Source organism: Ixodes scapularis, unplaced genomic scaffold (genome assembly GCF_016920785.2).
Source record: "Ixodes scapularis isolate PalLabHiFi unplaced genomic scaffold, ASM1692078v2 PGA_scaffold10__122_contigs__length_95168666, whole genome shotgun sequence".
Lineage (NCBI taxonomy): Eukaryota > Metazoa > Arthropoda > Arachnida > Ixodida > Ixodidae > Ixodes > Ixodes scapularis.
In genome coordinates, this window is record NW_024609836.1 from 83,492,497 (window position 1) to 83,515,068 (window position 22,572).

The window sequence follows — 22,572 nt, forward strand, 5'->3', positions numbered from 1 at the left end:
AAATGCGTGTGTCGAAAATCGAAGGATGTGCTCTCTGTGTTCTGTCGTTCTACGTTCAATTCTTTCTCAATTTCGTACACTATATGTAACCAACGTCATCTCAAACTTGTTTCCGAGTTAACTTGACTCGAAAATGTATAAATTTGCGAATCAAGTATATTGCCAAAAACACATTTCCAAGCTCGCTATAAATCTCTCGAGCGTGGTCAATAAACAATATACATATTTATTACAAAAAATTATTCTTCCCTCGACTTCACGAGATAAGGTGACGTACGCGGAACTATATTGCGCAAATTTCAACGATATATCACTCGAGTCTAAGGATGAATGAATTGAATTGTGTGCGTATGGTCTGTGACTGTGTGTGTGTGTGTGATCTTCATTAATAACCGTTGCAAAACAAGAAATTCCTATGCACGCTTACTTGTCTCCGCATCGCGATGTGCTCAGTACACCCATCAGGCCTTGATCAAGCTCGTCAATTGTAATGAGGGCGATCGGAATTTATCAAATGGACCTAAAAGCCAAAAAAGTGTGGACACCATTCTTTCCTTTTTTGAAGACAATCTGCGCCACAAACGATATGTATTCCAAGTTAATCCTAGCAGCACTATAATATATATACATAGAGATGCTTCACAGAACGCAACCAACGCAGAAGCTTTACGCGCGAGCTCACTCCTCTTAGTTCAGTCATGGAAGGTCGTACTCTTTCCACAACTGCATCACATCACTGCCTGCCGTTTTGGTCTCAACGCGCTGCTTCATTGTTTCGATCTGTTCTGGCGAAAAATGGTTCCTCCAGTCTCCAACTACGCCCTTACGAACGAAATCGCCAGTCATCGGCTTCTTTGCTGCCGCTTCCAACGACTCTTTGGTGATTTGCAGCGATCCGTCAGTTCCCACGGCCGGCGGGACATCAATCGCCGGTGACTTCCACGCGTCGTTAAGTGCCTCCTTCATGTTCGACACGCTGGACACCTCCACGATGCGCTTAAGCAGCGCTGGGTCACTTCGCAACCTCTCGCCGTACTCCTTACCCAGGAAGTCAGCCATCTTCAGCACCCAGGACGCCGTGTCCTTCTTGAGGTCTTCGTAAGTCAAGAAGAACACGTTGAGGTCGTTCCGATGTTCGTACCAGGACAACAGGTGGTCAAAGTAGTCGCCGAACTCACCTTTTCCTTCCACGAACAAATCGAAAAACTGGTCGAAGGTACCGTCCTCGAAAAAGTAGGCGGGAGTGTTCTTCATGTGGTGGTAGAAGGAGACCCAGCAGTCGTATGGGTTCCTGGTGACGTAGAAGTACTTGGCCTCTTTCAAGTGAGGTTGCTTGTCGAAAGGGAAGTGCGTCTTGATGGCGCCCGGCCTCGGCATCTCTTCGGCGCCTTGAGCTCCGGTGAAGAGCAAAAATGGTGACTTGGCCTCGAATTCTTCTGTGTCCCTCGGAGGAACACCACCACTAAAGATGTTGCAGAGGAGGTACTGCATCCACGTGGTACCGCATTTGGGATAGCCTACGATAAATACATCATCTGGCCTCGGCTTATAGGCGAGGGCTGAGCGGACGTTCTCGTCGCTGAAGTAGTAGCTGAGGTAGAGTCCTTCGATCTCTCGGTACACCGAAATGGACTTTCTGGTCGCTTGCATCCTCGTTTTCTTGAGTCCCGACTACGGCCTGCTGGAACCAGAGAAAAAAGAAAAGGGCAGCTTAGGCTTGAGAGTAACTGCACATGGTGGCCAGTTATCAGAAGCTTTATCTGAAATCATAGTAAACGCTTTTCCGTCCTCCACAAATGTTTAAACAGTTCGCGACAGAGCAAATCAATATTACATGAGCTTCTTAACACCGAATGTAATGCTGAGGAAGTCGCAGTTTTGAATTATGACGATCGGCAATTGCGTCTGCTCTGCACAAGCACCAAAATGGCGGCGCCCGCAACAATGTCGGGGAACAGAGTGCGGATACTCTAAGCGCAGCTCATTTAGTCTAGATGTAGCTTATTAACCTGTTCGATAACCAGAAGAAAAGGACCACTCATTTAACTCTTTATTCTGATTTTTATTCGTGAAGCTATATATCCAATTATAGGCATTTTTTGAAAGTCAATCAATCAACGTTGTCGGTCAGCATTTCTTAGGCACGAAGCCTGTGATTGGATCCGAGTCCTTGCCGATCGCTGACGCAGCACTCGTTCCCAATCTAGAGTGCAATTACGATCGGTACGTGCCTGAACAATGGCCGACACGGATAATTGAAGCAGCAGCTATTTGATTGTGTGCACCTTTGGAAAGGTCCTATTACCATTCGGTCATATCCCCTCTAGATATCTAACACTCGATATCATTTTTTTTTTGTTCCGTTAACCTTAAGGCTTCGTTTACATGAATATTGCGACCGAAGCTCCTTGAATAGACCTTTTGCAAAATCGAATCGATCCTAGCGGCGTATCCCCCCGCAAGGCGTCTTGAGTAACTTTTTGGCTATCGTTTCGGTTTCGATTTGCCAATCTCAATTCACGAAATCTCGTCACGACCAAATACAGTGCATACATTTTCAAATACTTACGTGACTTGTTTAAACTAAAGGTGCTGTCTACCAATAGGAAGCATGCATGTTTAGAACGCATGCCCAGAACGGGTTCACATTCTTCGTTGCAGAGGGCTTAGCGGAGGTGAAAACGCGGTCCACGAGAACTCCCTAATGTCGGAACTCGCCCTATAAAGTCTTTATAGGAAAAAACAAACAAAAAACGGGAAAGCTAAGCTAGCTCGGTCCTTGTTGTTTTGCTAGATACTTCGCTAAACACAGTGATCCAGAGCCCGATTTTTTTTTTTTTTTTTTTTTTTTTTTTTTTTTTACGGGCACTGACGAACATGGCAAACAGTAGGTATTACACGAAAGCACTGTAAAGCTCACTATAAAAAATATCTTTTGGGGATACTTTGTAAAAACAAAAAGAACACCGTAAAGATGAGTCGGGACAATTAGAATAGAATTATTATTTGCTACTTGTCCTACGTATTCAGGACGTTACCTTTCTTTCGTTAAATGACCTTGTTCCTATTACCGCAAATAAGTAGCGAAATAGCGTTACTGGATGGTTCATAAAGCCTAACGCGTTACTGAGATTCGTTTCCGTCATGCAAATGTAACACATTACCGTTACATGATTGCTTATTAAAACTTATCGTAAAAAAAAAAGACAACTAACATTCCAGTAGCATTGGTTCTGTCGGCTGCATACCCAACAAAAATATTTTACAGCTCTCTCTTTTTTTTTTTTTCTTTTTTCAAATGGGGTACAGTTGCTTTCTCAATGTCCTCGGGAAAATACATACACCATGAAACAAAAAATTCGGCGGTAAAAGACGAGAATTTCGCCGCCAGCAGTGTTTGAAACTGCGCCTACGCAGGCTGCGCCTATCGAAATCCCAGTCCACTCGGTTAGGGTTAGCCGGGACGTCGGTGAGAGTCTAGCCTCAAACCCAGTGACTGGGCTCGAAAACGGTTTGTTGCCCGTGGGGTCGAGCGTTTCTTGGAAAGGTGTACAGACCAACTACATTCTCTGACGTATGATACGTATGGTATCGAACTTAAGAAGACAAGGTAGCGATCCTGGCGGCTGGTGCTAGAATTTCCGGCAAAAAGTACGATCGAGCGCAAGTGTCGCTGTCGTCGCAGAGTCCCCACTCCTGGTTGCCGAAGCTTCTGTGGACTTACGACTTCACATCGCTTAAACGTCTCACAAAACAGGCACTCACTCGATTACAGACCCAAAAACATGCACACAGCACTGAACCCACAACTATTTGTATTTCGTCTTCGTTTCCTTCTACAAATTCTTAAAAAACCTCGAGGGCCCACTTTTTCGGTCGTGGTAAACCCACCGGTAGCAGACGCATTTCAGGCACGATGAGAGCACAGTATGAATGCACGTTGCATTTACGCGGGGAGGCCGCCGCAACGTAGACGGATGAAGGCCACCGAATCCGCGCTTACAACCACCAACGTCAAACGGACTGAAATAACAATCTGTTAACGGGGGGCAGAAACATACCGATCGGGGACAATTATCTCCAGAGCGTTGTCTTCGCTGACCTTGTGAATGAGTTTCGTGCGATCTTGTCAGACGAGTTTTGCAAACTGCGCAGCTGGAGCCCGTGTGTGTTCCGTCGCTTCCCCTCCGTATCCTGGGCCAGCTGCGTAGAGGCCTCATCCGATTCCCGAGCGGATGTAGGTGTTTTCTTTGTTGTTTATTTTTTACCTCGAAGTCAGGTAATTGCAATGTGCAACGTTTGTTCGGATGGGTGACATCCAACAGTGTCGCGAAATGGGCACCCCCATTCCGTTTCAACATATATATTCCGGGGAATGGGAGCCTCCAACAATTCCATTTCTTTCAACACCTCGGAATGAAAACAGTGGACCCATTCCCACTCGTGAAATGACTGAAATCCCCCATTCCGTTCATTTAATTCCTAAACGTGAAAAAAAAAAAAAAAATGGAAATTAAAAGCCACATTGTACTACTGTAAAGAAGCAGCGTAAAAGTGCTCACGTTATGAAATTCGGAGACGACTGCAAAAGTATACGCAAAAGGCTCCTCAATGCATTCGTTATACTAAGCCGAAGTGTGGTCGCAATAAGCGTTTCGTGGCATTTGGTGTCACTGTAAAAGTCGATTGCGCGATCAAGTAAAAGTTTTGTGAGTCGCAACAGACGCCAAAAATTAAAACCACTCATTTTCCTCGCAGACAGACCGCTCACAACATATGCATACATGGGTAGAGTGTTTTTTGTTTAATAAGGCCATAGCCTCTATACTCACAAAGCCCGGCAGTTCGACGACGGAGCCATAGAGTGCTCGGTCGCAGATTTGGAGCGCGAGGGTCTAGTATAGCACAGAGCATTTCTCGGGAGTCTGGTATTCAGCTCACGGCTTTTGCAGGGGCGAGGGCCCGAAGCATGGTTTTCATACCGGACGAGAAAAGAAACGGTAGCCCGAGGAACGCGAGAAGCACGAGCGGACATTCCAACGCGCGGGAGAAGTGTGTTTCGGCGTCTCGCCGCAGCGGGGCGCCCGCCATATAACTTTTGTCTGCCGCTCTATTTTTTTCATTTTCGGCGACCGTGTCACGTGACGATCTGCCAGGCTTTGTCAGTATAGACGCTTTACAGCAGCGGTGCATGGGCGCCGCCATAACTGACCTTCAGTTTTTGTTCCCTCTTATTCCGTTCGCTTCACTTCATCATTACCACAGCAGGACAGGTTATTGCCATATAAGATGCTACTGTGTTCTTGTGCCCAGCATAGGCCCTTGTGAAGACCCGTCAACGCCCGCTTCAGTGGCTCGGCATCTCGGTAAGACAAGAGAAGGGCGGCTATGGCGGCTCAATCTGGCGCGTGTGTCTATAAAGGAGGGTGTCAGGTTCTTTATGGTAAAAAGAAAGGAAACTGAGAGGTCCGTCTGATTTTTGATATCAAAGAAATATATTTGCGCCCAGTTACTGTTCTACTTTCCAAATCCCCGTAAAGAAAAAAAAAAGAGGAAACTTATTAGCAAATAAATAAAAGGGCGTACATCCAAAGTTCGACTCGCCGAGGTTGGCACTGGTTTACGCTGGAGGCCGGTCTCGTTTGGCTCCAGCTGCCGGCGTACCGATGGTGACCAGTCAACCGGTTGTTGGGATGGCTCTGCCGGGTTGCTCTTGAGCCAGGCTTGCCGTTCAGAGTTGACGGTGAGGACAGGTCGGCAGACTCCTATGTACGACAGCTTCGCCGGTGTATTCCGGAGCCAAGCTTTTCCGAATGCGTCCGATCTCCGCCCTCAATCTCCTCGTCCGCCCTCTTCTTCTTTTTTCTCCGTTAGTAGTCCGATTTTCTTCCTCTTTTTGTCGCCGCATTGATGACATCATTACAGAGGGGTAAGGCCTTAAAAATGTCTAGTTCGTGCGTGGCGCCAAGAAGAGGCTATCTTCTTCTCTGCTTCGAATACTTGCCCAACAGCACCGTGCGCTGTTAGAAGCATGCCGGGTATACCTGTCCCAAATCTCCAGGCACTGCGGCAAGTACAGAAAACGGCTGACAAAGTGCAATCGGTACGCGGCGCCAGCACAAGGGAGTGTAGCACCATATTATGAAACCTGCCTTAAAACGTCAACCGTATACTTTTGCTGTACGACCCTTGCGATTTCTTAACATATTCAATCCAATTCTTTATTTCTGTTCCACGCAAACACTATGCTCCGTTTCACGATAACTTGGCGAACTGTGGAGGCTGCGGCTAACTTACGACGTCTCAGTCAGGTCTACTGCGGCAAAATCATCTACAACTACGTACGACGCTCCCTCTCTGACAGAACGGCGGCTCTTACGCTAGGGAATATCAAGTCGGGAGAATAGAAGCTCGGACCGAAGAGAATACCTCAAGGCTCCGTCCTGTCTCCGTTGCTCATCATCTTGGCGATGCGGAACCTGCCAAGGGCACTAAAAAAGGTGCGTCAGGTGGAGCACGCCATCTACGCGGTCGACATGACACTGTGGTGTTGTTCCGGGAGCGACAGGCGGGTCGAGGACAATCTTCGGAGGGCGGCTGACATCACGGCGAAGTACGCTCAGAGCTGCGACCATCGGTGTGCCCCAGGAAAATCCGAACTGCTAGTTCTGGGCAACCTGCGAAAGAAAGAAGTGGATAACATCAACAATATAATGGACGGACAGGCGGTGACCGAACTCAAGGAGGTGAGGCTCTTATGACAGCACATCCCGCCGGGTTCGGGAAACAAGACGGCGCTGGACAGACTGGAAACGATGGCTACGCAAGTACACTCTCAGAATAAAAAAAAAAAAAAAGGTGTAATCTTACACCCCTTGTTCCGTATAATACACCCCAAAATTTCAGTTCGACGTACAGCGCACTGACTTCGATCTGACGGTACTAACTTTCACGAGGGGATTGAAAGCCGTGTGGTACGACTTATTAGAATAGATAGTGTACGTGTTACAGACTACCAAAAAAAATTGGGGTTTTTCTGGTTCGACTGCGAAACCTCAGTGTTTTCTTTCTCTGGTCTTTGATACATACTTTAGCTATTTAATAAGTTATATTGCACCGTTAAATTTTGGGCCGTCTGTTCGATCACAGTACACTGTAGGCCGAATTGAAGTTTTGGGGTGCATTATATGGGACAAAAGGGTGTAAGGTGATACCCTTTTTTTAGGGGCGAAGCTCCTTAGGGCCTAGCCTTGTCCGTCCGTCCGTCCGTCCGTCCGGCCGGCCGGCGTCCGTGCTCACATAAATGGATTTCTAGTCCATCGGCTTAACCACTCGGCCACGACTGCGGGACGAGTAGGGGCCTCTGAGATGTGGTAGTAACTCAAGATCTGAGGATGTCATGGATGAAACGTTGCACGTATCCGCTCAACGTCTATACAGGAGAGGGCGCTGCGGTCAAATGCATATATAATTGCGTTAAACTTTGCATGCATTGGCTCACCGTTTATAGACGAGAGGGCGCTGCGGTCAAATGCTCAAATGCGTATATAACCACGTTCCATACCAAACATTTTCTTTCTGACATGGACCGTTGACTTAAGCGGTGGAGATGCGTTCCCACGGCTTCTAGCGGATCCAAGCTGATCCGCTATAGAAGAACAACTGGCTCTGCATTTCACCGACCATAAAGCAGTAATAATGAAGTCGAAACGCAACCCGGAACTCAGCACTACCTATGAGCAATAAACAAAATATCAGCACCATCAGCATTACCTATGAACAATAAAATCAGTATCATCAGCACCACCAGAACTTCGCCCCAATCAACATCATTCACCACGTGGAGATGCGGTCATTTTTTTTTTTTTTTTGAGTATAGGTGGAACGATGAGAAGGATAAGAAACAAGATTGGGAAAGCTCAACAGAATACCGAGGAAGGCGTACAAGAACGCTTTGGGATTGCCGAAACGGACGGCCACGGACAAGCTACTCAGACTGGGAGTTTACAACAGCTACACGATGAGGAAATAATCTCGCAGTTGAAGACACTGGACACCACTGACAACGGAAGGTGGCTTCTAGATACGCTTAATTGGGATAGCGGTCCCCGGGGCACCCAAGAGACCGAGGGGGCAGAGAAGATGGAATACCAGGTACCAAGTTTACAATAGGACAAATCCCACGGAACATGCACCCGGTGTAGGACGAGGGACGGCGGAAGGCGCGGACTGCGGGCACTCGCTCGGTCTTGGGACACTAGGTAAGGGACTCTCTACGTGGACGCCTATGGCCCTGCGATTGGGTTGACCACGACTGCCCTAGCAAAAGCTGACGGAGAATTGATAAGAGTGGCATCAGTGCGGGTAGGCTCGGTGAAGCAAGCGGAAGAAGCGTCCATAGCCCTCGACATCAACTGCAACTCCAGAGCCACAGTGATGACCGACTCGCAGAAACACCGCAGGAAATTCGCCCGAGGTATCCTTGGACGGCCAGCGTTACGCATTCTAAAAAAAAAAAAAGCTAACTCTTGGGGATACATGTCATTTGGGTCCCTGGACATGTGCGGCCCACAGGAAACGAGGCGGCTAATGCCGCAGTCCGAGCAGCTCTATCCTTGGACTCGTCTCCATACCCCGAGGGTCCATCACCAGACATGCCGTATAACACGTACTTGGCGACACATCGTCAAGCGAGGTGGCAGTTTCTACTACCCAACAAAGGCTTAAACAAAGAGGAATAACATCTCTAGAGAAGACTACAAACGGACGCGATCATCATACCAGCAAAACATTACACATGGTATCCAAAGCGCTTTTACACGCCGAGATGTTCCTTCTGCGACGCAAGATGGGCCGACGTGCATCACCTAGTATGGGTATGCAGGGATACACTGCCTTACACCAATTGAAGAGCCTTCGACAGAGAAGTGGGAAGCAGGACTGCGAAGCGAGGATGCCAACAAGCAGCACATGCTTGTAGGAAGTGCTGTCGCAGTCACCACTGCAATTGGAGCCCTGGACTAAGGGCACCCCACCTATCTTCTCTACCACTTTACTTCTATGTCCCCCCTTCTATTCCATCTGCCATTAAACAGAGTCTTCAACAACAAGAACAACACACGTAATACCTTGAACTTCAACACACGCATGGAATGCGCAAAAAAGATCCATTGGTGGATGCTTAGGGAATACGTAAGCATGACCCTTAAGAACGGCACGCACATCCCCCTTTGAGAAACGATGACGCTGAACCCTTCAATCTCTTATTATAGCTTTCTCTTTTGCTTCCTCCATTTCTTGCTGCCTCTTTTTGGCTTTGTTATGGGGTCAGTTTTAGCGTTTCCCAAAGGGGGAAGTGTCTGGCATTTCCCCAGGGTCATGTTAACGGATTTCCTAAGTACCCACCAATGAATCTTCCTTTAATTTTTGGTCACCTACTTGGACCATGCAGTGCTGGTACTTGGTTCACACTTCATTTTGTAGCAGAAACCAAGGCATGCGTGCTCCGCACACCTGCGCGCTTCCCTTTCCACTTTTTGTTCACACACATACGCCATCAGCTTTTCCCTGTCAAGTGGGAACTGCTAACTCATTAATAATAAATCAGGGCGATGTTCGAGAACACAAATATACTGAAAAAGGACCACTGTAGTCGAGGTAAACAAACACGACGGCACGAGCGTTTCTACTGTCTTGAGGGTGCCTCCACGACAACGCTGCACGGGTAGATGGACCTTCCCTTCTAAGACGTGCTGGTTTATCATGGCGAAACACGACGAGAATTCAGTCAACGATAGCGTTCTACACGGAACGATGAGCTTCGACCACGCCGACAATCATGACGAGCAGACGCCATCTTTTTTAGCAGATAGCAGGAACCCCGACCGGCATGCAACGCGCGCGGCCGAGCTACCCTCGACCTATGATTCGTCTGTCGGTATGGTCACTCCGTTTGTTCCCAAACGTAGCGAAAAAGTTCAGCCCGGCTCAACTCCTTGCGGTGCGAACGAACGCGAACGAACGGCCGTTTGGCGCTTCGTTGCTACGGCAACCTGTCGTTCCAACCGGTTGCATTTGTTCCTATGCCTACGGAGATCTGAACGCAAGTATATGATATAGCTTGACCAACGAGTCCCATTCGGGTCGACGGACCACGTGGGAGTCGGATTGTTGGCTGCGGTATGGGTTTCCCACAAATCATATGATTAAACGATTTAATAAATTGGTCGCCGCCCTGAAAATTGGCTCATGTTGAAGTACTGTGCTCTCAATCAGCTACAAAGTATCAATACGACTATTATACCATCTTAAAACATCGGCGTATGTAACGGAGAAAATCGTGCTATAGTGGCGGCGATTGAGTGATTATATACGATAGTCAGTTACAGAACATATCGTGTGCACCCATGTCAGAAGTTTTTGCGTGTGCATTGTTCCGCGAGGCCCTTGGAACACCAGTCGTGGGTCTTCCTTTATTAAGTCTAACAAAGGGCAAGCGGTATCTAACACTGATAAGAAGAGAAACTGAATTAGGGAGAGGAGATGAGAGCATCTGGTGACGTCAGAGCGCCAAGCTTTGATTGGAAGGATCACTGACTCGACGCTTTGACGGCATGCATGCCCTCATGTTCTCTCCTTCAATTTTTATTAGAGCAAGATACCAATCACCCTCCTAATTGGTTAAATTTATTAAAGGAAGACCAATAATTAATGTTCCAAGTACACGCCACTTCATTATTTTTTTTTAAATCTAATCGAATTAAAAAGCAACACCCTAAGTGTAGTTCTCGTGTGAAAAAAAGCTTTTCCAAGTAAGTACTGTTGAAAACCGTATTTGCGTCGTTATATGATTAAATGACAAAAAAAAACTCTTTAGCCGTTTTTTTTCTTATTCCTTCTAGCATTTTGAGCTAATTCTTGGTAAGTGCTAAAGCCCGGGTCCCTGAAATGCCTCCTCAAGTCTACTGGCTCATAGAATGCATTCGCCTCAGCTACTACTTCAGCAGCGACAAAGTCCACACTGCCTTGGCCTACAAGCCCCAGCCCGATGACGTCTTCATCGTAAGCTATCTTAAATGGGGAGCAACCTGGGTACGCCAGCTCTTGTTCGCCATCTTCACGGACGGCGCTCCTCCGAGGGGTATATTCTAGCTATTTCGAAGCACACCCTTCCTAGAATCTAGCGGAGCAGAGGACATAAAGAACATGCCCAGACAGGAGCCATCAGTGCGCACTTCGGCTTCGGCAAGCACCCTTACTCGAAAGACTCCGAGTACATATATATCGCAAGGAACCCCTACGATTGCTGCGGCTCCTACTTCTACTATACCAAGAGCTTCCCGGCTTATTTTTTCCGGGAAGGTACCTTCGACGAGTTCTTCGAGACGTTTGTCGGGGGAGAAGTCGAGTTCGGGGACTAATTTGACCACCTGCTCTTCTGGTACGAGCACAAACACGATGCTGCTCCTCTTGACATACGAGGGCCTCAAGAAGGATACTCAAGCCTGGCTATTAAAGATTGCCGACTTCTTTGGACGAGAGTCTGGCGAAAAGTTGCGAAACGATCCCAGGCTCGTCAATTCGATTCTGGACGTCTCTATAGCCTCGAAAACATGAGGAGGCTCTGCAGTACATGCCACGACTCGACGGAAGACCAAGCACACGTCAACGATGAGGGCCGGCCATGCTCACACGAGAGTCACCAGGACAAGCAGGTGACAAAGGCCCTGAAGAAACCGAGAACTGGCGAGTTTGTGCACGAGGGCACGGTCAGCTAGAGACTGGAGGAATCACTTCTCGCCGGAACAGGAGGCCAAAACGAGGAGTTGGATCGGCAAGAGAGCCGCAGGAAGCGAAGTGGTGCAAATGTGGAATGAAGACGTCCTTCCGTGACTAAACCGGGCGGGAAGTGAGAATTAAGAGGATATCAAAGAAAATGAGCCCATGCATTTCCTATGACAACTTTTTGGTACCTATTGGCGTCGGAGAGGTTGTATTCGAAAGATAATAATAACAATATTAATCATAATAATAAAAAAACTTTATAGCTTCACGGTATTAATATTTTCGATTTTGCGTTCATTGTCGTTTTACGCGTGGCCTCGAATACCAAGAAAAGAGCGAATTTATTTGTGAATCTATATCTGCTAATATACTTCCTCGGTGCACTGTCGTTACGAAATAGATTGTGGAAGTTTGCGCTTCGGTGGGGGGTCTCTCTGCAGTGGCGTCATCCCGTGATCGTGCTCGCTAAACTCCACGTGGCAGTGATCAATGAGTCCATTCAGTGCTGTACTACTTCGCCAAAAGGAATTCATTGCGCGGGGTTATAGTGGGCTGGAGCAGCTGGAGGGGGTGGTGTGCTCATTGCCTGGATCGGCATTTTAGCGGCGAGATGTTTCGGTGGCGCCCTCCTATGGTTCCCCCTTGTGACGCCATTACCTTGCGAACAACAAGTTCGATGGTGTTTGTAAATAGTATAGTGGAAGCCTGAAATCATTGCGCTCTCAAAGCAGCACTGCCAACACCGTCGAAATTAAAGTTCTTTCATTCCTCTTATTTCCGTCGATGGGAAATCCTTTGCTGACGTCATAGGTAGCGTTTTGCCAATCGTGGCAGACCGGCGAGAGCGACGTTTTCGATCGCGCACGCCGCCAATAGTAGGCTGGAAGTGATGGTGTTTTTTTGCTTTTCCGTATTGTGGCAGAAACGCCACCTGTGCTTGATCTGCACTGCGACGCTGATGCTATCAGTCAAGTCACACGTGGTACACGACGCCTTGTTCTAGCCAAATAGAGATTTTTTTTATTTAGGATGAGAAAGAAAGGAAGAGGCTGACATTGTTTGGATATTAGGTGAGCTCCAGATCTGTTTAGTTTTAGGCACCCGTATGTATTGTCAGAGCTTCTATAGACGTGTAGTCTTTCTCGCATGAACATAAGGAGCGTCGCAATACGGTGGCATTAGGTTCATCGCATTTTGGCAGGCTCCGGAATATCATGAATTGACTGATGAGCCCTCACCCAGCTATGACCGCACGTTTTCGCCTAGCCCACTTTAATCTTAGCACATTGAGACAAATAACTCGCGGCTTCAGGACAAGTGTGGGGACACTGAGGCCGAATTGATTCAAACATCATAGATCTGCTCAGCCAATCATCTACATGAGCCGCGCTCCTGCTTGTTTTGACAAGGCATCGTACAAGTGTGCGCATATACCGGGTGAAACAAGGAGACGGTAGGCTCTTTAAATCGACCGGAAAATTCGGTTTCTTAACCTATCGCGCTACGACTTTGTGCAGCGTTGCCCACAGATGGTGCATTTTTTTCGTAAAATTTGCAAAGAGCGGACTTACCTGAGGAAAAAGTAAAGAAAGAAAAAGGCTTAGCTTCTATGGAAACGCAGCGACGCCACCGGTGTGCAATCGACACGGCGCCGTTTTGCACGGTAGACAAGAGATGGCGCAACGAACGCCGCCAACGAACGGGCATACGGGCGCCGAGAGCCGGCCGAGGTATTCTTCAAAGGCTTTTTAGCAGACGATCTTTTCGACTCAAAAGCGACGCGCGTTCCGCAGGCGGCGACAGTCGCAGAAACAAAAAAGACAGGCGCGGTAACAACAAGGAACTGCAGTTCCTTCTCTGCTAATTACGCCGGCGCTCGGCGTCGTCTGCTCGTTCGTTGGCGGCAGTTGGCGTCGCGATTACTTGCGCCATCTCTTGTCTACCGTGCAAAACGGCGCCGTGTTGATTGCACACTGGTGGCGTCGCTGCGTTTCCATAGGACCTAAGCCTTTTTCTTTCTTTACTTTTTCCTCAGGTAAGTCCGCTCTTTGCAAATTTTACGAAACAAATGCACCATGTGTGGGCAACGCTGCACAATGTCGTAGCGCGATAGGTTAAGAAACCGAATTTTACGGTCGATTTAAAGAGCCTACCGTCTCCTTGTTTCACCCGGTATATCGCATCAGTCAACGAAGACGAAGATGAGGCTCAAGAAGAGTACGCTCTCACCGCGAGAGCGTTGTTTCTCATTCCAACCGAAGCCATAAGCAATGGCTAGCTTCTTTTCAACTTGAACTGTTGTGTAAATAAGCGCGGTTTCAACAGGAAGGATGTATTAGTGCGGTTGTGTAATCACAGCAACGTGGAGCACGTCAGACCTCAGATTAAGCGCAGATCGCGCTGGATAAGTTACCCCTCCACAACGTCAAACCAAATGCCACCGAATCTCAGAGGCAGATTGGCCCTTTCACTTTTGAAACCTTCACGAAGCCCAATTTGTTTTCCCTCAGACCCTTTCCAAAATTTAGTCTGGCCACTTTGATCACTATCATCATCTGTGGTTCAGTGGTGGTTCAACATGTGTACCGTACCAATGGCGGCCTTCTATGTGACTGATAAAGGAAGACGTTGAAGATGCTCTAGTTCTAGTTCTAAGAGCGTTTATTGATGCCATTAAGCAGGGAAAGGGGTGTAAGAACGCATCGGTGGCTAATAGTCGAGGCCTGGATGCGGCATACTATTTAAAATATGTACACTAAATAAACGATTCCAGCTTTGCCTCGTGGAGGAAGTCCAGGAGACTTCGCAGGATCGCTCGTTGTTGGTTCTCGTTTCCAGGGGGATGAGTCCAGCCTTCCAGAGTGGCAATGTTTTGAGGTCGAAATTTTGCCCTTTCTGCGTGATACTTGGGGCACACCCACACTTGGTGGTATGTGTCCGCCTTAGCGTTCATGTCGCACTGGGAACAAAGGCCAGACCTTTTGCCTTTGTTCCACGATGCGAGTCTCGCGGGTGATAGTGTTGCTTCTGTGCGGACTCGGGTGAGCAGAACCTGCCCTCGTCGTCCAAATCCCCGTGAAGGGAGCAGGGGATGTGCCGGCTCGGGCAGGAGCTCTTCAAGTTTCGCCTGGTATTCATTTTTTATCCCGGCCTTTTCTTCGGCGGGGTCATATTCTTGTGACTGCCAATCGACGATGGATGCTCGATCTCGAGCGGTCACGTCATATTGGTGATCTTGAAGTGGAAGCGTTTCATCTCCGGGCCCGCGGAAGGAAGGGGTAGCTAGGGCGTCGCGGGCCAGTTGATGGGCTTCTTCGTTGCCTGGGATCCCCGCATGACCAGGAACCCACTCGATTCTTATAAAGACACCCCGCGACCTAAGTGTCGTGGCGAGCTTTTTGATCTTGCGTACTTGGACGCTAGGGCTATTCTTGCTTCGACACTCTTTCACCGCCTCCTGTGAATCCGTAAAGATCCTGAGGTTCTCAGGGAGGTCGGTGGCTTGAGCGACGACCGTCTCTAATGCAAGGCGGATGGCTGCCAGTTCTCCTCCCCTTGTCGACACCGTAGGGGGTAATGCTTCAATTGCCTTGAGTCGAAGTGCTGGGAATACCACGGCAGCCGACTTGAGGGTGACGGGGCCTTCAAGCGATGCAGTGTCCGTATAAGCAGCAACTACGGTCTTGCTTTGCTTCCAGCTCTCCACCATTTTGTTGTGTGCTTTTACCCGGCGGGCCAGTTGTTTGGTGTCCCCTTTTCTGCATACCCTTAGAGGCTTGCTGCTTGTGATGGCCGCGAGGTCTTCCCACGGAGGCAGTTGTTTCTGCAGGGCTCTGGGAGGCCATCTACCGATTTTTTTAGGAGTCGCATGATGCCTCTTCCTTGCGGTGTCGTCTTAAGGCGTTCGTCGTGCGCGTTCCTTCTTGCTTCCACGACGTCGTGCAATTTGTTCAACTGCGCGTACTGCCTCAGTTTGACGAGAGGAGTGAAACGGGGCAGTCCAGTGATAACTCGCATAGCGTGGTTGTTCAAAGCTTCGAGACGTTCCCATTGCCTTGCTGTCAGCCAATAGTGGCGTGCTCCGTAGCATACCCGGGATACTACGAGAGCCTTGACCATTTTTTTGGCAATGTCTTGTGTCGCTCCTCCGCGTGCATTGCAGATCCGTCTGATCATGCTGAGCACCGAGTTGCACTGTTTGAGTGTGTCGCGGAGCCAAGCGTCTCCTTTGCCGTTCTCCTCGATGGTAATCCCCAGGATCTTTACCGAAGGGGATGGCTGGATTCGTTTCCCCGCCAGGACCAGGTTGAGTTTGGCTGCATAGTCCTCCTTCACGCGAATTCTCGGGCTGCGTACGACCGTGTAGTTCGTCTTTTCTGGTGCCGCCTGCATTCCCACACGGGCCAGGTGAGCCTCGATTATATCTAGTCCAGATTGTAGTATATCTCGCTGCTTTTCGAGATCGTCCCCATAAGCCCAGATCGAAACATCATCCGCGTATACGGTCAATTCTAGGCCAGAGATCTTACTGAGTTCGTGTGGTAGCGCCACCATCGTCAGATTAAATAGCGTAGGCGAGAGGACCGAACCTTGTGGGACACCCACGTGGTTCGCTCTTGGCGCGCTATCGTGCCTGCCGCAGCGTACCGAGAATGTCCTCCCTTCCAGGAAACTCTTGATGAAGTTAAGGGTCCTGCCGGTGATGTTAAGCCGGCTGGCTTCCTTGATAATTGTCGAGTGGGGCACCGAATCGAACGCTTTTTTCACGTCGATGGCCACGATGGTCCGGAATTTAGATTTGTGCACGTTGCGAATGACGCTGGACGATATCAGGGCCAGACTTTCTTGGGTGCCCAGGCAAGGCCTGAACCCGGTCTGAGCTGGATGAAAGGCCCCCGTAGTCTCGAGATGCCAGTCAATTCGGGCCAATACCATCCGCTCCATGACTTTGCACGTGCATGATGTTAGAGAAATTGGCCGATAATTGTTTAGTGATTCCTTGTCCTTGCCGGGTTTCGGTATGGGAATGACCAAAGAGTGTTTCCAGTGCTCGGGCAGCTTGCCGGTGATCCAAATGAGGTTAATCCAATTTAGCAGTTGGAGCTTGGTGTTTTCGGGGAGGTTCTTGAGCATAGTCATTGTGACTTTGTCTGAGCCGGGAGCCGAGCAGGATTTCCCCTTGTGGAGCGCCCACTCGAGCTCACCCAGAGCGAAAGGCCGGTCCATGCCTTCGTCCGGTGCAAGGACCTCTATGTTGTACGGATTTCCGAGCCCCTGATCATCCTTACATGGCGGTTGAGGAAAAAAAAGATCTCCGGCCATGTCAGCGAGCTGCTCCTCTGTCTTGTTCATCTTTAGTGCCAGTATGCTGGTGCCCTCCTTGCTCTTTTTCTTCCCGAGCATGGCTCGACTTACCGCCCAGAGCCGCTTCACCGAAGTCTTCTCGGTTAGCGAGGAGCTGAAGCCTATCCACCTATTGGTGCCGAGTTGCTTAGCGTACTGCTTGGCCTCTACCGTGGCTCGCGTGATTGCTCGCCGGGCTTTCGGGGTCTTGCGTCCATTGCGGTACCGCTGCACCGCTTGAAGTCGCTTAGCCCATATTCGCAAGAGGTGCAGGTCGGGAGTTGGCGCATCTTCTTCAATTTTGGTCTCGGTGGTCGCTTCTTTCAAGGCGTTGTTGAGCAGACTCTCAAAGCTGGACCCGGGAAAGTTGTCCGCTTCTAGCGCTTGTCGAAACTTGTCCCAGTGAACCGTTTGCACGACCCTTTTCTTGCTGCTGCCTTTAATCTTCCGAGTTGGTGAGAACTCAAAGTAGATTGGCCAGTGGTCGCTGCCCCAGAGGTCCCTGGCTCGCTTCCACTTTTGATGTTGAGTGTAAGGGTTCGAAGTCCACGTGAGATCAGGGGTGGTGTCTTTCTGCCTGACGTCCCCCATTCGCGTTTTGACTCCTGATTTGTTCACTAGTTGGATCCGGTGCGCCTGCATTTCACCGAGCAGCTGCTCCGCTCCCTTTGTGTTTGCATCGTAACCCCATAGATGGTGTTGTAGATTAAAGTCACCTCCGTAAAGCTTTTGCTCCTTTGGGTAGAGACTGTGTAAATGCCCTATCCATCCGTGATCGTAGTTGTGTTTCTTGCCTCTTATAGGTCGGTAGTAGACTGATGTGAAGATGACGTTCACTTGCCGCTGGACCGTGGTGCGAACTGCTACTATTTCCTGGTTGTCATCGCAGTACTTTGACAGGTCAACCTGGTGCTAATCCCAGTCCTCTTTGATGTAGACCAGGGCTTTCCCCGGAGGGTCGGCGCTCTGTCCCGGACGATTATTAGAGATCGATGGGCTTGTGTAGAGAATAAAACCTCGTAGGTTAATGTCGTGTGCGTTGGCTTCCTGCACAAGCAGGACGTCGGGCTTCTCGTCGGGTTTGTCTTGGAATCTTGCTCTGAGCTCCGCCACTCGACTGCGAAGCCCTCGGCAATTCCACTGAAGCACCTTGATTATGCTTTAATGCCACATATGCTGCTGGCGAGTGTCTTCCATTGGTTAAAGGAAGCTTTGTATTGTCTGTTTTCTTCTTGCAGCGTTTGAACCGCGGCTTTCAGCCTATCCAATTCTGCTTTCAAGGAAGCGTAGGTGTTCTGATCTGCTGGGGGTGTTGCCGGGTCGAGTCCCTTACGGAGCCTGTCAGCCCAGAGTTGTGAGGCGCTCGGCGGCACCGGGATCCTGATCTCCCTGGAAGCAACCTCTCGCTTTTGCTGCAGCTTGTGCTGTTCCTTATAGCTTCTGACTTGTTCTCTCATCCGTTTGTTGGTTTCTTGCCATGTGGGGCAGGCACGGTTTGTGCCTATGTGCCCAGCCTTCTTACACCCTTGGCAGAACAGGGCGTTCGGAGTTGGGCATCCCACCTGGTTTTCGCTATGCGTGTTGCCGCACGTTGCGCAGACCGTAGCAGTCGGGCAAATGTCCGGCTTATGCCCCAAGCGGTGGCAGTTAGGGCAGGTCACTGCTTTTGGCATCTACGGGAACACTCGCATGTACCGCCTTCCGTACAAGACGGATCGCGGTGGCTTGTCTCCGTCGAAGGTTAACATTGCGGTGTTGGTCTTGCCCAGACGTCGGGCGGCCACCACGCGCACCTTCTCCGATTCCAGTTCAAGGTTGAGTACCTCGTCTTGGGGATCTTCTTGTAGGGTGTGAATGTCGTAAATTACTCCCTTGCAATAGGTTGCGCCGTAAGTGCGAAAGACTTGAACGGGTATTTTCTTGCCCTCGATGTCAACCTCGACGATCTTCTCTAGGACGGCCGCCAATGCCTCCGAGTCAGTCCTGACCGAGATGGTATTGGCCTTTTCTATTAGGTACATGGTGTATGTCGTTGGTGCATGTGTGCTGTTTAGAAGCACTTTGAGTCTTGGAATGAGCGGCTTGATCGAAGTACGTGATCTTGTCAGGCGGATCTTGTACTCGATTTGCCGACGCTTTTGGGGCTTGGCGACAACCCCCGTTATTGCTTGCGCATTCGGGTTCCCCCGTGCCCGTTTGCCTTTTTTCTTGTGTGTTACGGTTATCCAAGGATCTCCGCTGTCTTGCGGCATGGGCGCTTCCTCTACCACAGCTGCAGCTCTTGGCTGCGACGTCCTATCCTCCGTCGTGTCGTGGGGCTGACTTCGCGGAGGAATATTTGACTTAGCGCCTGCAGGCGTGTGTGTAGGGACGGTCGACGCCTTCTCGTTGGTCTTTTTGGCTTTCGTTTTCTTCTTCCGTTGCTTTTCGGCAACAGGAACAATGTTGTGAGTCTCTCCTAAAATGCTTTTGAAAATGTCTACAAGGCTTTCCTTCGAAATGCTCGAAAGTAAAGTTCGTAGAACAGTCGGTGCTGAGTTCTCTGGTGAAGAAGTGGCTTGCTCACCGAAATGAAATACAGTGGGCAGCTCGATGACTGGTGTCATGACTAGCAAAGGTTTCGCTGGGGTCGAACTTGCCGGTCCCGTCGTGACAGCGGCGGGTCCGGCGCTTGGCCCGGCGAGGTTTCTCGTGTCCATGTCCATGGTTTCTAATTGCTGGTCTTGAGGGCTCGAAGTCTTGGCCGCTTCTTCCTGGTTGTCCAGAGGAGCCGGCATCATTGTCTTTCGACAACCGGCCCCCCAGACTTTCAAGACGGGGTGTATTAGGTGCTAGGCCTAATATCGGGAGCCTAGAAAAACGCGTCCGATCTCTTCGGTACCTTCTTCTTTCTCCCTTGAAGATGCTCGCTAGGCGGATGATGCGAGGCCTGTATACATTCGGGGGTTAGTACGATGCGATGTAGGAATGGAACACAAGAGCTATGTAAGCGTCCATTTCTAACCCAGATTCAGTAAATCTGTGGGTGGCAAAAAGTCAAATTGGACGTTTTAGTGATTTATACAGCGTAAGGTTGGTCTGCCAGTAGGGGCGACACTGGTTTACACTGTAGATGAGCAATTTTGCCAGTGCAGTACAACCGCTAGCCTGGGGTTTTTAACGTGCCCCACGCAGTAGTGATACACGACCGCACGCCGGTACGATGCTCATCCAGATCGAAACAGGCAGGGGTTGGGGCTCGAACCCAGGATCCCTGGGTTCTGCAGCGCGAGCTTTCGCTCCACGCGCGTCGAGCTGGGTGTGCGCTTCAACCCACTCGGCCACCGATCTTTTTTTTTTCTTTTTTCTTTATTGCCGGGTTTTTTTACATTGTCAAATAGGCAGGCATATCGCTCAAACCATAGGAAGCAGGGCAAGGCTAAACTAAACCAGTCCGAAGTGCCTCAATGCGCGGAAGCCACTCAGGCTCGCACTTCTGTGCTCTGTTGACTTCAACTAACAAAGATACACTTTCACGAAAATATTCCCGCGCCTCCCGTACATTATTGTCAGCGTTGTGTAGAGCCATTCGGGACTTCCAAATACTGTGCAGACCCAACAGCATAACCAGGTCAAAGGGAAAACCTTCCTCGTTTTTAACCGATAGATAACGGATTCCATGCGCATCCAGGGGGAGGTCCTTCTTCAGGGTACGTTGGAGGACGTCCCAGAAGAAGACCCCATCCCAGCACTCAAGAAACACGTGTTCGACCGTCTCTGGCTTCTTGCATAAAAAGCAGTGATCCCCCCAAAGGTACAAAAAGTCCCCTCTCGTTTAGCCATGTCTTGACCGGCAGTGTACCTGAGTGTAATGTAAAGAAGAAAGTCTTGGTGCCTGCGGGCACCACCATACGCTTAACGCGCTTCAAGACATCTTGCCCTGGGCCTGCACAGTATAAGGCTCTGTATAGAGGTACAGGAAACACAGTATCGCACACAGCCTTATACAATCTTTTCCGAGGAACCTCACTCAAATACTCAACTGAAAAACGAGATAACAGAAATTTACATGAGGCAACGACTTCCTCTAAATATCCGTGAATACCACCCGACATCGATGACGTGGAAACAATCAACTCAGGCAACCTGCTTGCAACTCTCACTTGACAAACGGTGCGCAAAAAGGGGTCACTTATGTCCCGAAAATACATGAACCGATTAACAACCTGACGTAAAAACAAATGCGTCAAACTAAGCCCCCCATTGCGTACGCGCCGGAAAAGATTCGTCCTACTCGATCGCTCCCACGTGGAACTCCAAATAAACACTGCAAATACCCGGTGCAATTTCTGCACATTTACCCGCGAACAATGCAAAACTTGTAGAACGTACCACAGTTTGCTGACAAAAAACAAATTGCAAACTGTGGCCCGTGCAAAAATAGACAGATCATACCTCCGACTTTTTTCTACTCTTTCGCGAAGCTCCATTACCTGCCGTCGCCAATAGGGTTCGCTATCGCGATAATTTTCTAGAGGCACTCCCAAATATTTTACGGGGGTGGTCACCCACTGCATGTTGGCAAACGAACTAGGAGTAGAGCTTCACTCTCCATGCCAAAATCCCAGGCACTTGGCCCAGTTAACAGAGCTGCCACTGACTTCGCAATAACGTTTAAGCGTGTGAACGACTTGAACAATACTCTCGCGGTTGGAACAAAACACTGCAATATCATCAGCATACGCTAACACTTCAACTTCGGTCGCATGAAGCTGAAAACCACTGATAGTACTGTTTTTAAAAATACTAATGCAAAGGGATTCTATGTAAATGCAAAAAAGAAGTGGTGACAAAGGACACCCTTGGCGGACGGATCGATTCACTTTTATACGTTTTCCAACCGACTTGTTCACCATAAGTCTCGTCGAGCAACCGTTGTACGCCATGCTGACACCTTCACGGATAACAGCGCCGACGTTTACATGATCGAGAATGGTTAAAAGCAGGTCGTGAGGCACGCGATCAAAAGCCTTTTCCAAATCTACCTGGAGCATCGCAACGCAAGTACGCATTGCGTCGCAACACTCCAGAACACTGCGTGCTTTGTGGATGTTGGTGCAAATAGTCCTTCCTTTAATGCCGCAAGTTTGATGGGGCCCCACTATTTCCGATATTACAGATTGCAATCTCCTTGCTAAGATCTTCATTAAAATTTTGTAGTCGACATTAAGGGCCGCCCACACTAGCGAGAAAACGCGCGTGGCACGCCGATCGCGGCAAGTAACAAAAAGTCGCCGTAGCACAGTCAGCGCCACGAGCGCGTGCAGAGACACGCCCTTTATCTTTCTGGTCAACCGATTTTGCGGAACGCGTTTTCAACGCGATCGGCGCGCCGCTCGCGTTTTCTCGCTAGTGTGGGCGGCCCTATAGTCAGACTGATCGGCCGATACGCTGTGACGTGCTGCA

At 49.3% G+C, this 22,572-nt stretch overlaps 2 protein-coding genes across 2 annotated transcripts; one reads left to right on the top strand and one right to left on the bottom strand.

Moving 5' to 3' along the window:
- Nucleotides 1–614: 614 nt before the first annotated feature.
- Nucleotides 615–1,650, bottom strand: LOC120839307 (sulfotransferase ssu-1-like). Its single transcript, XM_040209569.3, has one exon. The coding sequence runs from the start codon at nt 1,648–1,650 to the stop codon at nt 697–699; it is 954 nt and encodes a 317-aa protein (XP_040065503.1). The 3' UTR covers nt 615–696.
- Nucleotides 1,651–10,947: 9,297 nt separating this feature from the next.
- Nucleotides 10,948–11,420, top strand: LOC120839309 (sulfotransferase ssu-1-like). Its single transcript, XM_040209572.1, has 2 exons — nt 10,948–11,091; nt 11,214–11,420. Exons 1-2 carry the CDS (start codon nt 10,948–10,950, stop codon nt 11,418–11,420), a joined length of 351 nt encoding a protein of 116 aa, XP_040065506.1.
- Nucleotides 11,421–22,572: the final 11,152 nt, after the last annotated feature.

Coding starts and splice junctions, on each gene's coding strand:
- LOC120839307 (XM_040209569.3), bottom strand. CDS start 1,650: ATGCAAGCGACCAGAAAGTCCATTTCGGTGTACCGAGAGATCGAAGGA.
- LOC120839309 (XM_040209572.1), top strand. CDS start 10,948: ATGCCTCCTCAAGTCTACTGGCTCATAGAATGCATTCGCCTCAGCTAC. Junction 11,092..11,213: donor TTAAATGGGGAGCAACCTGG/GTACGCCAGCTC, acceptor GAACATGCCCAG/ACAGGAGCCATCAGTGCGCA.